Raw genomic sequence first — 15,738 nt, 5'->3', positions numbered from 1 at the left:
ACCCAAAATCTCTGTTGCTAAGCGAGATGGTTGTAAAGTGAATTTGGCCCCGTTTTACGACCTTTCTTGCCATAGTTGTTAAATCGCTGCAGTTGTTAAGTTAGTAACAACTGTAAAGGGAATCTGGCTTCCCCATTGACTTTGCTTGACAGGAGGTCACAAAAGATGATCACATGACCCCGGGACACAGCAAAGGTCATAAATTTGAGTCAGTTGTTGCCAAGTCTCTGGATTTCCAAGTCACTAAATGAACTATTGTAACTCAAGGGCTACTTCTATGCCTTCACTCAATAAACCTAGGAGATACGTTGGGATAAGAGGTAATAAATGACCTGGATATCACTCAGTGAACTTCTATGGTTGGGTGTGGATTTTTTGACCCTGATCTAAGGCCCTAACAATAGCTGTTCACTGTTGTTACTGTTGCTTGAATGGATACTATGTTTAATTGGCTGCACATGTATGTAAAGGAAATTCACAATCAAAGAGAGGTTGCTATATTTTGAACACAAATGTTTGCCAATGAGCCTTGCTGCTTGAGAGATACATTCCTAGATACTCTGATTGCTTGCTCAGGGATATACGGTCTATAGCTGTGATGGCGAACCTATGGCACACGTGCGCAAAGTAACACATAGAGCCATGTTGCCTGGCATGCGCAGTACCGGCCATTCCTCTTCTGGGTTTCCGGCACCGCACAACAATCAGTTGGCCTTCATGCATGCGGCAGTGCCGGAACCTGGAAGAACTCGTCTTCCGTTTTCTGGCGTGAGCATGCACCCTGGCCAGCTGATTGTCATGTGTGCATGCACAGCAGTAACCAGAGGACTTGCTGGCCAGTGCGCATGCATGCACCGTAAACCCGGAAGTTCATTTTAGGGCAACTGCTCTTCCTGGTTGCAGCCCAGACAAGCTCACGCTCATACATGCTCCCTTTTTGGCACTCGCTGCCGAAAAGATTTGCCATCACTGGTCTATAGCAAGTCTCCAACCTTTCCAGCTCTGTGGTCTGGTGAAGACACTGGAAGAGAGGGGGTGGGGTGTGCACGCTGCTGTCACAAATGCAACTTTGCACACGTGCATACTCACCCACTACTTCTGCAGCCCAGTTCCAAATGGACTGCAGCCCGACACTGGGCTGCGGACCAAGAGTTGGGGACCCCTGGTCTATAGAACATTCGATGTTTTACATACAGTGGTGATGGATGTTTGGAATTGTAGTTCAGCATTTTTTGGAATGCCTTAGGTGTGCTAGTTGCAGGCATAGGTGCAGTTGCAGCCAAATAAGTTTTGCCCACACCATATACAGGAAGGTGGTATTAACAGAATCCTTCTGTTCACAAAAGTACAAATAATCCAGAAAGAAAAATACTTGTGAGTGTGAGGATGATTTAAAAAACACACACACACACAAAATATCCAAGGAAAAATTGGCTGCAGAATACACACCTTCTGTTAGGGGAACAGAAATGAAAAATCAATGGAAATGGAATTACAAACTGACTAGGATTATTCCGAACTCTAAAACTTTTGTGTCACTCTCAGCTCTCTCAAACAGTTGTAGATAATTTTAGGCAATCAGTCTTTTTCACAGCTGAAATTAAATTTGGAGGAGAGTATGAAAGTGCTGAATTGCAACTTGGAAAGCAGTTTAATTTTATCTCCTCAGTACTCAGTGCCAGGAAATTTGAGTAGTCTACATACACTGTTTTGGTCATGTCCAGAGTTAATACCGTAATATGATGATCACTGCCTGTATTTTCTACACTTTGTTTTCCTGTGATCATTTTGTGGGTACATGTATCTGCAGATCACTGATGAAGTCCATTTTTTTTTTGTTTAAAAAATATTCTCATGTAAATTTGTCAGCCTTTAAGAGTTCACATGGGTGAGGTTGGGGTCCTTACCATACTAATATTTTTGCTAACACAGCTACTTATTTTGAAATAATTTCACTGGTAAAGTGACATGGGCAAATTATTGTCAACCTCATACTTGTAATATAATGATAACATGGACTATTTTGTAGGGTTCTTAGTAGAATATAGTAAAAAGCTTAAATGTGCTAAAATTGTAAGTGGGTTCCATGTTGAGTTCCATTTAAGAAATCTGTTAATGAAAAATTGAAAATTACAGCCCTCTCTAAATTGTTTACAGAGTCAGCATATTGCCCCCAACAATCTGGATCCTCACTTTACCAACCTCAGAAGAATAGAAAACTGAGTCAACCTTGAGCTGGTCTGGATCAAACTCCTGGCAGTGAGCAGTGAGTTAGCCTGCAATACTGCATTCTAACCACTGCATCACTAGAGCTTTATGGAGTATGTGGTGTTCCTTCCTATTTTATCCCCATTTCAATGGCCCTTTGAGGTAGGCTGGGCTCAGAGAGAGTGACTGATGCAAAGTCTCCTGGAAAACTTTTGTACTTGAGGGTACATTTGAATCTGACTTTGCCTGGTCCATGGCCATGCTAACCACTATATGCTGCTTGTCTGAGTTTGTTGCAGAAATCAAATCCAGAAAGCACACACAGGTAACTGATGCAGCAGGATTCATTAACTTCTCTTTATATGTAATGTATCACATGAGACATATATACAATACCAAGAGTGGTTCTTTCAACGTGGTAGAGAGGAAAGATTGGTTTCAGTTCCAGCAGCAGACTAGTTTTTAGCTTTAGCACAGATTCAGATCTATAGTACTAAGTCACACACAAGGTCCCATTGGCTGATTGTTGCTATGGGCTATTCCAGTTCATGAATATATCTACTCTTGACAGTGCTGACTACTATTTATTAGTTACTGGTATATGTGTTTGTGCACAGAACTACATTTTACCTAACCTTAATCCTATTTAGGTTTTTTTTTTTACTGTGGCTATTGACTTTTTAAATAAAATTCTATTAAATGTGCTTAATATATTAGGCAGGTTTTGTTTTTCCTTTAGAAGGAACTTGCTGAGGATGTTCATAATAAAGTTACTTGTTATTGTGATAAAGATCATTTGCCTGCATCTATCTGAAAACTTTTCTGAATTGCTTTGGTTGAAATTATACTAGAGCATACCTAATGTTTGACATTATTGTTCTGTATCTCTACACTCTATATTTTGTTTATTGGGATTTACTCTAACATAAATGGGAATAAGATCAAATCATGAGTGTTTTTGTTAGTACAAATCACACCACACACAGAGGGGTGGGTTCCTGCTGGCATTACTACCGGTTCGGCGCACACATTTTTTTGTTCCGCGCACATGCACATTTGCACCTTAAAAGGTCTGTGCATGCACAGAACATTAGAAAAGGAGGAAAAAGTAACAGTTTTCCAGTGAAGATTGTTCTGCGCATGTGCAGAACAGAAAAATCAAGATGCCGCCGAGCATAGAACCGGTTCGAGCAAGTGTCCGGCTGAGTTACTACCTACTCAACCTCTGCGCGCATGCACACACACAGAGGGATTGATTGAGTGATTAGTTGGCTATTTCAATTTCTATGGTAATCCACTCATATGTGTGTATGTATATATGTGTGTGTGTGTGTGTATGAAGAAAGCCTAATGATTGTCTTGTTCTTGTAGGTCTCAGTGGACAGAGTTCTAAAGACACTGAAGGAGAACGCAAATAAAGCAACTAGTTTGCTACTCACTGCCATACCTCAGATTGGATCCATGGAATGGTCAGAAACCCATCAGAACTTGAAAGTAATTTGATATTTGTATTTAATTTATTATTTAAGTATATGTGTTTCTTATTTTTTTAAAAGTTTCCAGGATACTTTTAATAAGGGAAGCTCCAGTCCCACTGACCCTCCCCCCCCCCAGTGGAAGTAGAATTTATATTGAAAAGCTCTAATGCCATAAAAACTAACTACAGTTGGTACAATACAGGTAGGCCTCAACTTATAACCACAATGGAGCCCAACATTCTTGTTGCTAAGTGAGATAGCTGTTTAGTGCACTTTTTCCCATTTTATGACCTTTCTTGCCACAGTTGCTAAGTGAATCATTGCAGTTGTTAGTAACACATTTAATCTGGCTTGTCCATTGACTTCGCTTACCAGAAGGCCACAAAAGGTGATCACATGACCTCAAGACAATGCAGCCATCATAAATATGTACCAGTTGCCAAGTATCACATGACATTTTATCACATGACTATGGGGATGTTGCAGTGGTCATAAGTGTGGAAAAATGGTCATAGATCACTTGTTTCAGTACCATAAATTTCAAACAGTCGCTAAATGAATGGTTGTGTCATAAATTACCTGTAATATTAAAACATTGCAGTGGTAACATAGGTAAGATTGATAAAATGTAGAAAATCTAACATTTAGAACATGCTATAGAGTTCTGGTTACACAGTTAAAAATCCAGAACAGCCCAATTAAATCTTCTTTAAGAGCAAAACATTCAAATTATTAATTTGGAGGCAGATATATACAGGTTTTTTTTAATGAACTTGAACCTTTAAATTAAATAGAGCTCGTCTGCTCACCCATCAACGGTGCACTTCCTTGCATTATCAATAAGAAGCTGCCTTAACATATTCAGACTCCAACTTTAAAAAAAATAAGTTGTGTGATCCAGACATCCACTCCCACCAATTCTTGGACTTCTGGTTTTTGCAATTGCCAAACAGTTTGAAATATATTGATGTTCTAACTCCCCAGAAAACGTTTTAAAAATCCTGGACATTTTGCAGTAGATACTTATAATCCATGCTTACATGCATGCACACCCATGTGTTCACATCATAATTAAGAACTTTTGTTTAAACACTGAAACAGAGAGCTGAAGAATTTCAGAGCCACAGTAGTAAGAGTCTGGGTAAGTAAATACTGATTCCAGAAGCATACAACTAGGCACCAGTTCTGTACTGTAGGCCCAAGAAGGACATTCCATGAATTAGTTCAGGGGTCTCAAAACTTAGCAACTTGTGGACTTCAACTCTCGGAATTCCTCAGCCAGCCATACTGGCTTGCCAATTCTAGGCATTGAAGTCCACAAGTCTTAAAGTTGCCAAGTTTGAAAGTCCCTGAAATAGACGCTCTCTAGAACAGAGCTCCCGGGCTTCCTGTGGGAGGAGCCTGTCGCCGAGGAGCTCAACGAAGCCCCTCTTAAAGATCTGGTTTGTATATCTAATTAAGATCAATAGATATCATCCCTTTCTGGCAGAAAGGGACAGGCAGAAGCTCAGGTGTTAGGATTTATTCGTAGTTCACAGCCCTCTTCTTTTTTTTTTGGGCTGTGAACAGAGAATGGATCCAACGTAGCCGAGCTTTCATCTCCAGCCATTTCTTTACAGCTGCCTTTTTGCAGCCCTAGACAGCCTCCCCCGCACTCAGGACAATGACAAATTGCTTTTAAGATAATACGAGCGGGTCACACCTCTGTGATGTGTGTTTTTTTTTTTAACTATCTAAACACCAGCCTTGTTTTTCCTTTGAACTTTTCTGCGCAATTGGGACACAAAATGGCGTTTTTACTGTGTTGGTGATTGATGACGTAATTAACTGGCTTTATTTCCCCGGAGATCGCTACTCATTAATGAGCAAAGTCCACAAATAATTTATTGAGAACTGGCCAGCTGAAGACACTGTTTATCTGTCTATTCTCAGATTTTATCTATAATGCCTCCCAAGTCTAAACAGGCAAAAAAACCCTCCCCCCTTGTGCCTAAAGAACTTGCTACCAAATCGCTGCCTTTGTCTCCTACGCCATCTACTGGAGATTTCTTGACACAGGAGCTTCTCTTTCAAATAATTAATGACTTTAGAAAAGAAATTCAAGAATTTGTGTTGGATTTATGCGATAAAATACATGCCAAAATTGCCCAGATGAATGCGAATGTGTTTGAAGTCACGTCTACTTTAACAGATTATGTTGAAGAAATGGAGACGAAATTGGAATCTTTGGAGAGGGCTAATCTTGATTTGTCTTCTAATATTCAAGCTTTACAACAAGAGATTATTAATAATCAAACACAACTTACAATGATAAATTATAATACAAAGGCGTTTGCATTACGAGTTAGAGGATTGCCTGAAAGGAAAGGAGAGAGTTTGAAACAGATTTTTGTAGAAGCTTTCAGCCAACTGGTGGGAGGCCCAGGACTTAATTTTGATTGGAATATTCGAAAAATCTATCGCCAGAATTCGCATGTGGCGGAGCAACGACAGCTTCCAAGAGACATAATTATACATTTTTTCACAAGAGAATCCAGAAATGCGATTTTACAAAAGTTTTATAAAAGCAGGCTCCGAATTGAGAACCACGATTTGTTCGTCTTTAAAGATATTCCGCTTCAGATGCTCCACGCAAGGAGAAGTTATACTTTCTTAACCCAAGAACTCAGAAATCGTCAAATAAAGTATAAATGGGAGGCTCCAGTTGGAATTACAGTTACATTTGAAAATCAAAGATTTCGTATTAATTCTGTTTCGGAAGCTCGGGACTTTTATTATAAAATTCTGAAGGCGGGGCTTCCTGACTCACCCGGAAACGCGGAAGGACAAGGTGAAGGAAAAACAAGCAGCAACTCATTTGACTACAAGAAGGAGGGAGTTGCTCTCCCCCTACTGGAGAGGCAGAAGAGCGGAAACTGAGGATTCAGTTATATCTACAAAGCAGCGGGACACGTGGTTATAAGGCAGAGGGTTGCCTTTTCTTTCCGGAAGGACAGAAGAGTAAAGAATACAGACCCAGCGACGTTTTTAAAATACTTTCTAAGCTTTTGGACTGATTAAAACTTTAGGATTTCTGTTTGGTATGGAATGGTGAAGTTGTGTATTGATACGGGACTTTTACAAGACTTATTTGAGTTTAAATCCAAACTGCGCACGAAGTGTTTTCTGTGAGGAAAGCGGGGACTAAGATTTATTTGAATTGCGGTTTGGGGTGAATGGAGTGTGGAGCAGAAAGGAAGGTGGAATGGGATATTGATGAAGGAATCTTGGGATTGAACGAACTGGTATGAATTTTGGGCATATGTTTTATGAATCTACAAGTCTGAAGTATAAGATAAAAAGCTCAGGATTTTAAAGTGAAGAGTGAGATCCTAATCTTATGCAATCTGGGCTTGGGAGGAATGGAGATGTGAAACGAAGGATAGGAAGATGAGCAGCGAAAATATGAAGACAAATTGATCTTTGTATAAACTAATATTTGAATATAAGCTTAAGAAAGACTATCTGGAGATTCTACAGGAAGATGGGGGTAAATATCAAAGAACTAAGGGACGAGGACAAAATATAAATGGAATGATTTATACTGTTTAAAATTTGAAGAATGATGGGAGGCTGAGCATAATGCAAAAGAGTTTTTAATTTTACTTTATTTACTTTTTTGTTTTTGTTTTCTTTTTCGGAGTGTTCTTTTTATTTTATTTTCATTATTATTGTTAATAAGATACTTTGAAGGTGAATGGTACTGAACTGTGCCGGGTGTGTGACCTGGGAAGTCGGAGGGGGTTAGGGAGGGGGGTTCATTGGGGGTGGGTGGGTGGGTGGAGATATAGCTTCAATATATAGAAGAATACACTTGTATACTGCTGTTCCTTATCTTTTCTTTTTATTTTTCTCTTTTTTTTTTCTTATTGCTTTTTTCTTTCCCTTTTTTTTTTCTGGGTGTAAGGAATAGAGAAATGCACCATAGTGAGAAGTAGAGGAAAAGAAGAGGGAGAAGTAAGGAGGGAGGAAGAGGGGAATGTAAGGAGGATGAGAGGGGAAGGAGGGTGAGAAAGGCGAGAAAGGAAGATAGGAGGGGAAAGGGAAGTAGGAGGGGTGATTGTTGGAGGGAGAAAGGAAAGTTGGAGGGGGAGAAGAAGGGATGTGTGAAAGTGATAGGTGGGGTTTATGAGTTGCGTTTCGGTTGGGGGTGTTTTTTTTTTTTTTTTTTTTTTTTTTTGTTTGTTTTTTGTTCTTCTTACGATTATAATATTATTATTGCCAATATCCAGTATATAAGTGAATGTACAAAATTGAAAAGGAAAAAATGAATAAAACATTTACAATGTTAAAGGATTCTCAAAAAAAAAAAAAAAAAAAAAAAGAACAGAGCTCCCAACTTTTCTGGCTTTGCGGACCAGTGTGGGGGAATAGAGGGGATGGTTCCACCCAAGAAAAAGGCACATGCACCTGCTGCTCACATAAGTTGGGGTGCATGCAAACATTAGCCCACCACTTCCACAGCTTGGTTCTGAACGACTCACAGTCCAGTAGTGGGCTACAGCCCAGGGTTTGGGGACGCATCTTCTAGAAGGTGATAGCTACAAAAGTTTGATAACTCTTGTGATGGCACTTGCAACACTGAAGGAATCACCTGGAGAATTTGGATCATGACAAAGGCTATAAAAACTGGAATCAATCCATATCTTATAGATGGCAAATCTACAGTAAAATTAGTGAGGTGACTTCCAAATCATCTAAGCCCTTCTTTGGGCAGTTATCCTTCAACCTGGCTTTATTTGCAGCAAATGTCCAAACAATCAACTATATTTAAATACAAGAGTAAAGTTGTGTAAATCTTAAACTGTGCATTCTTTAGCCCAGAAACAAGGAAACTATGTCTCTTACATGTTAAAAGGTAAAGGTTCCCCTTGCACATATGTGCTAGTCGTTCCCAACTCTAGGGGGCAGTGCTCATCTCTATTTCAAAGCTGAAGAGCCAGCACTGTCCGAAGACATCTCCGTGGTCATGTGGCTGGAATGATTGAACACAGAAGGCGCACGGAGCGCTGTTAACTTCCCACCAAAGGTGGTCCCTATTTTTCTACTTGCATTTTTACATGTTTTCAAACTGCTGGGTTGGCAGAAGCTGGAACAAGTAATGGGAGCTCACTCAGTTATGTGGCACTAGGGATTTGAACTGCCGAACTGCCAACCTTTCTGATCGACAAGCTCAGTATCTTAGCCACTGAAAGCTCAGTGTATTAGCTACTGAGCCACTGCGTCCCTGGTTTACATGTTGTTAATGTTTTAATCCCAGGTTGTTAACCAATGGTAAGATATGCCAAGATGTTCTTCAGCAACACTTGGTAAATCTCAAGTTTCCTTTCCGTATTCTAGAAAAAAGAGAGTGGCAAGTTTGATTCATATTTATCTCCTCCCCTGGATAAGAAGAAATGTTGTAGATTTGGAACACAAAATATGATATTTTGTAGGAAGAAAGCACACTTTAGTTGACCTCTTTCCTTATAGATAGTCCTCGAGATACAACCACAGTTGAGCCCAAAATTCCTTTAAAAAAACATTTTAGATTATAGAATAAAATACAAAAATACAAAATCAAATAGTAAGACATGGAGGAGGGGGCGAGAAGAGGGAAGAAAAGGGAGGAGCGGAGGAAGAAAAGGGGGAAAAAGCATTGATGTCCGACTCCTCGTTGCAGTAGAACAAAGCATTAACATTGAACCTCAACTTTTCACTTTTCCATAATAAACTAGCCATTTCTATAGCAACAAATCAATCCAATCAGTAAAACCCAAAATCAAACTTTCATTTTTTTTCCCACCTCAAGCACAAAGTCCAGAAGCGGTTTCCCTGTAGCAACAAAAGTACTTGCATTCTTTTCTTTGATCAAAAGGGTCAATTTAGCCATCTCTGCCAACTTCATCAACTTCTGTAGTCATTCATCCATGGTGGGAGTCACAATGTCTTTCCATTGTTGTGTATACTGTAGTCTTGCTGCCATCAACATATATAAGACCAAAAATGTCTGTTGCTGAACACTTAACTTCAATCGGTCACTAAATGAATTGTTGTAAGTCGAGGTCTACCTGTATTGGTTTCTGACTCATAGTAATAATGACGTAAAACACTAATATTGTTGTGTATAAAGCAGGATTCAAGCAACAAAGCCTTCAGGTTCTGGGTTAAAGTGAATTAAGGCTCCTAATTGGTACCCCATAATTTTTGTGCATATTTTGAATGTTATCTTTTACCCAAAATCTGTTGCTGATTTGTAGTGCTTTTATTTAACTAGATCGTAACTTCGTATAATACAGTAATTACAAACCTTAAAGAATTGCTTCTTAATGTAGCATTTCCCCCCCACCCTTGTTCTGATTCTTGTATTTCAGAATACTGTGCAGTTATCTGTTATGCTACCAAAACATTGAAAACCTAGCAAGCTACAGTACTTGAAGATCAGAAGATAGACGTCTTTACTTTTAAAGAATGCCTTTGATGGATGCAGCATTTTTCATTACCATCTGCTAATATGCTTCTTTTGGAATAAGATCTTGCAAAGGCTGAAAAACAACATTCACAGCAGATTTGAAAAGTAATTAATTCTTAAAACTGACATTTCAGACTGTGAACACAAGAGCTGATACTTGATAATCCCGTTCCACTGATGTGAAAGAGATTTTTTAAAAAGGGTTATTAGCTCTAGTTCAAATATTCGATCATAACTCAATTCAAAAATGGCAAATCCATAAAAAGGTATGTTAATATGCCCTTGCTCACCCCCCAAATGATCACTTCCCTGAGTGGTTATAGTGGTGGACTGCCGTTCAGTAGCATTTTTATAATGCAAAGAAATGGTTTTGAATGGTGATTAAATGCATTTTTATTATGCTTTTTAATAGAAAATTAATGACTTTTAAAAAATAAGGGCAATTAACAGATTGCACTTTTTTGTTTTTAAAGATTTCTTGGCTAAGATTTTCCAAAGTGACATGATACGGTTTTTATGTATTTAGTCTATTGTTAAGAAAATATTTGCTTTTATTACGAATGTCAAATCTGTTTTCTTTTGTGTCTTCAATTTAATATGCTGGACTTCATAAATCAGAATAGAGTAACAGAGTTGGAAGGGACCTTGGAGGTCTTCTAATCCAACCCCCTGCTCAGGCAGGAAACCCTACATAAATTGCTGGATTTATTTTCTTTTTATACGTTTTGTTTTAAAGATCTGTGTGGTGGATGTGTAGACTTGGTTGATTTATTATTTTTTTAATTGAATGGCTTTGAGGGGGTTTTTGGACAGCAAAAAAGCAGGATATGTGGCTTTTGTGTGGAAAAGAAAAAAGACATTTTAAGACCACAAAGGACTCAATCATGAATTCCCTCAGTTGTTAATAGTGAGTGTTGAGCAACTCCATTTCCGTTAGAAGTTTTCTGGTGCCCTTATGGCTGTAGTAGCTTCTCCAAACCAAGGCCACAATGTCACTTCAGAAAAAATATCCTCTCAGTTTTGCAACTCACTTTTTATTGAAGACTCCAATACACCATTTACTTCTAGCAAAAGCAGCAGAGTAACAGAATCTAGGTTGGTGATGTTTCTGAGTGTTTGAAGGCATCACAAACCTGTTTGAACGGGCTGTGTACAGCCTCCGAAACAATTCTCTCTACCAAGTCATTCAGGACTTGTTTTTTGCTAAATATTTTGAAGAGTGAAGAACAACTACCATGTCTCTGAACAACATATTCACATTGTTTGGAATGCTGCTGCTGAATGTTTACAATACACACTGTACTGTTGTATCCTTGCAAATTATGCCTTAGTTACGTATGTTAAATACCCCCTTTTCTTTTTAAAAAAGGATGCAATGCTGCTTTTCTCAAATAAAACTCAATGTAACCTCTTCTGTGTTTTACTGATTTGAAACTAGCCATGCCTACTCCTAGGTATTCTTTAGGTTGCTCTGGATGAGCAGAAAAACAATCAGGCTTTTTTTTAAAAAATGGATTCTTGAATTATATAATCATCCTTTCTTCCCATAAATGCCCCCATCAAACAGTTTGAGAGATGTTTCTTAGCCTTCCAATCTTTGGAAATGGAAGTATGATATTTTAAGACTTAAATAGCAATAGCAATTAGACCTTTCTACCGCTCCATAGCGCATATCTTTAGCATCCCTAACAAAACATTCCAGAAAGTTCTCATTTCCTACACCCCAAGAAGCAGAGTAGCAATTGAAAAAGGAGAATATTTGTAGTTCAGGGTTGAACTTCAACTTCACAACTTCTGAAGGCAATACCGTTGCGTTGGTTAATTGTCCTCGCTGTTAGGAAGTTTCTCCTTCATTCCAGGATGCTTCTCTCCTTGTAGTTTCCATTCATTGTTTCTTGTATTGCCTTCTGGTGATTTTGGTGGATACCCAAGTAGAGGTAGTTTCCAATTGGGAGGTAAGAAGCTGAAGTTGGACAGACGTATCCCCTTTATTACCATATTTCTGCTATAGTTAAGGAACTATCCCATCCAGATTGTTGGGGTTTCAACAGTAATCTGCATGATAGGGTGGCCTGGGTGACTGATGAGAACATGCCCAACAGTTGGGTTGTTACTAATAAAAGGTAAATGTTCCCCTTGCATATATGTGCAAGTTGTTCCTTACTCTAGTGGGCGGTGCTCATCTCCGTTTCAAAACCGAAGAGCCAGCGCTGTCCGAAGACATCTCCATGGTCATGTGGCCGGCATGACTAAACACTGGAGGCACGCAGAATGCTGTTACCTTCCCACCAAAGGTGTTCCCTATTTTTCTACTCGCATTTTTACATACTTTTGAACTGCTAGGTTGGCAGAAGCTGGGACAAGTAACGGGAGCTGAACTGCTGACCTGATCGACAAGCTCAGTGTCTTAGCCACTGAGCCACCGCATCCCTCTAATTACTAATATTACTAATAGCTGAGGTTATATTTAAAGATGCTAACCACAAATTCATTTCCCATCCTGCCTCCAAAAACTCAACACTGCTGCACAATCAAATCAGGCACAACACGTCCTGTCCAGCTCATTTTAGAAATTAATTCAACAGCCATGAATGCCAAAAGATAGTTGGAGCTTGTTGCTAGTCTTTCATCAGCAAAGCTTTCCTTTGCCTGGGAAAGATAGTTAAAGAGGGGAACATTTTTTAGACTGGTGGATTCACCGTTTTAAGGGCAGGATACTTAAAAAATTCGATCGTGTAGTCAATAACACCTAATAAAGACCTCTTCACCTAGGATTTAAAAAAAGTTTTCCACTGGTGTATTTTAATAATCACTTCCTTTATTGAGGCTTTGTATATAGCTTCAGTATTTTTATTCTGCTGATGAAAGATAGAAATTAAAGCTTGCAATGAGGAAAAAATTCAATATCCACAAAGCTGGACCTGGTTTTATTACTGAAACACACAGTGGAGTGCGTATACAGTAGTTATCCCATAATGACTTCATGGAGTGGAAGCCCTACTGTTCCACTTGATTAATTATAAGTCCTCATTAAGGCTAATGACCGGGCACTTAGCCAGGACAGATTGCAGTCTTGGATGACTAGCCCATTTGTTTTTCAAGACCCCACTTGTTCCATCGGAAGAAAGGACTGGGCAGAAAGCTCATAGAACCATAAGATCTAAATTCAAGGATTTTCCTAAAGCAGAAGTGGCATTATTGATGAAGAGGGTTCCACAGCCAAAGAATAGGTGGAAGATCCCATACTTAAGAACCAAATGATGTAATAAGACATTAGCCACTGCCATGGCATTAGTCTTCCGTATAGGAAAGGCTTCCATTCCTTTAGAAAGTGCACTCATGCAAACATTTTGTTTGCATCTTGATGAGGGCAATTTCATAAATCTAATTATATGTCTCCAAAGAGCCAAGCAGGATAGCCCAATCCATGTGGAGTAAGTGCCACTGCTTGCATTAGTTGCTAGGCATAGAGTACAAATAATAAGGTAAAGGTTTCCCTTGCATATGTGTTAATCAATCACTAACTCTAGAGGGCGGTGCTCATCTCCATTTCAAAGCCAAAGAGCCAGGGTTATCCAACGATGTCTGTGATCATGTGGCCCGCATGACTAAACAACGAAGGCGCACGGAATGCTGTTACCTTCCCACCAAAGGTGGTCCCTATTTTTCTACTTGCATTTTTACATGCTTTCGAACTGCTAGGTTGGCAGAAGCTGGGACAAGTAATGGGAGCTCACTCCATTATGCAGCGCTAGGGATTCGAACCATCAAACTGCCGACCTTTCTGATCGCCAAGCTCAACCTCTTAGCCACTGAGCCACTGTGTCCCCGTACAAATAATAGTCACAGCCATAATGGCTTGATTTAATGCCAGTGCAAATCAAAGGATTGAATTTGATGCTTCATAGCTTAACACTGTATGTGTTAATCCTGCCAAAAGAAACAGCCATCTAGAGGCATCCACAGGCCTATTTGTATCCACCCCACAGTCAAATGCTTTTTGTTCCTTTTCCACTACTGACTGACATTCTGTGATTTTGGGTTGTTGTTGGTTTGTTTGCAATATAAGAGGGGAAAAGCCCAAAATAATTAATGGCTCTGCCAGAACAGTTTGCTTAGTTCCTGCATCATTACCAGAATGTCCTATTACCCTAACAATTGACAGCAAAGGCAGATATAAAGAATCCTGAAATGCTTATACTACTGTTGTGGTCCGCCAGCAGCCAGCAGAGCTGGCAGCAGATTCGGACAGTGAGGAGGTTCGGGAAGAACATGGGCCAATCCTGGAGTCTGGGGAAGGCTCTGATGGCGGCTCTGTATTGGAGGCAGAGAGCAGAGAGGAGAGCAGAGAGGGGGGCAGAACTGTATGCCAGTTATCAGCTGCCTTCAGAGTCAGACATCAGCGAGGCAGACAAACAGCTGGAGCCTGTTCCCAGTATGCGCATGCACAGAGTTGCCAGACAAAGGGAACAGCTAAAGAACCGGGGTCAACTTGGGAGTAAGGCCACAGGTGGATGATGAATGGCCCCTCCCAGAGGAAATAAAAAAGGAGGGAAAGGGGAGTGGAGTTTGCAGGAGACAATTAATTCCCTTAATTGGTTTGTGCCAAGGTGGCACAAGAGCCAAGGTGGCGCAGTGGTTAAATGCAGCACTGCAGGCTACTGCTAGATCAGCAGGTCAGCGGTTCAAATCTCACCGGCTCAGGGTTGACTCAGCCTTCCATCCTTCCGAGGTGGGTAAAATGAGGACCCAGATTGTTGGGGGGAATATGCTGACTCTCTGTAAACCGCTTAGAGAGGCCTGAAAGGCCTATGAAGCGGTATATAAGTCTACTGCTATTGCTATTGCTATTGCTATTGTGACTCTCCGAGACTCCTTGCCAAGTTTTGCAGTTATCGGCCTGTCAGCGCTCCAAGCCAGATAAGGTCTGTGACTGTAAATCCTCCCTTGAAAGACTTTGCTGAATGTGAATAAGCAGAATTCGGAGTAAATTAATAAAAGGGGGTTTTGTCGGGACAAGGAGTTTGCTTCATGCTCTTGAGAAGCCTAAGTCAGAACAACTGCTCCTGTATTTTTACAGTGCCTGCTGCAGTCAAATATTGTACTGTCTTTTCCTTCCACAGTGACTCATAGTCATAAACAATGCCAGTTCACTGAGAGCCAGTTTGGTGTGGTGATTAAGCCTAGAAACCAGGAGACGGTGAATTCTAGTCCGACCTTAGGTACAAAAGCTATCTGAGTAACTTTGGATTGGTCGTTCTGTCTTGTCTCACCAGGGTTGTTGCAAGAAAAACAGGAGGCGGAAGGAGGATGAGGTATGTTTACCACCTTAAGTCACTTATAAACTTATAAAGGCAGGGTAAAAAAGGTGTGTTCAGAGTCTGTAAGTTTTACAGCTAGTCCTTGACTTACAACCATTCATTTAGTGACCTGCTACACCAGGTTAGCATGGGAAAATGTCTACTTAAGTGAAGATCTCAAGCATTTGGACAGAGATGCAACAAATCAGGTTTAATTGGCATGTCACTGATAATAAATTACCTGGCTACTTGTTAAAAATAA

At 39.9% G+C, this 15,738-nt stretch overlaps 1 protein-coding gene across 1 annotated transcript in view; it reads left to right on the top strand.

The window, feature by feature from the left end:
- Positions 1 to 11,588, top strand: part of MTAP (methylthioadenosine phosphorylase) — a 29,011-nt gene extending 17,423 nt beyond the window's left edge. Inside the window, exons 7-8 of the mRNA XM_032213436.1 lie at positions 3,580 to 3,702; positions 10,079 to 11,588. Of these exons, the coding sequence (XP_032069327.1) occupies positions 3,580 to 3,702; positions 10,079 to 10,117 (162 nt within the window). The 3' untranslated portion in view covers positions 10,118 to 11,588. The remainder of the gene's footprint in view (positions 1 to 3,579; positions 3,703 to 10,078) is intronic.
- Positions 11,589 to 15,738: the final 4,150 nt, after the last annotated feature.

Source organism: Thamnophis elegans, chromosome 3, assembly GCF_009769535.1.
Source record: "Thamnophis elegans isolate rThaEle1 chromosome 3, rThaEle1.pri, whole genome shotgun sequence".
Lineage (NCBI taxonomy): Eukaryota > Metazoa > Chordata > Lepidosauria > Squamata > Colubridae > Thamnophis > Thamnophis elegans.
This window is presented reverse-complemented; position numbering and strand designations above follow the sequence as displayed.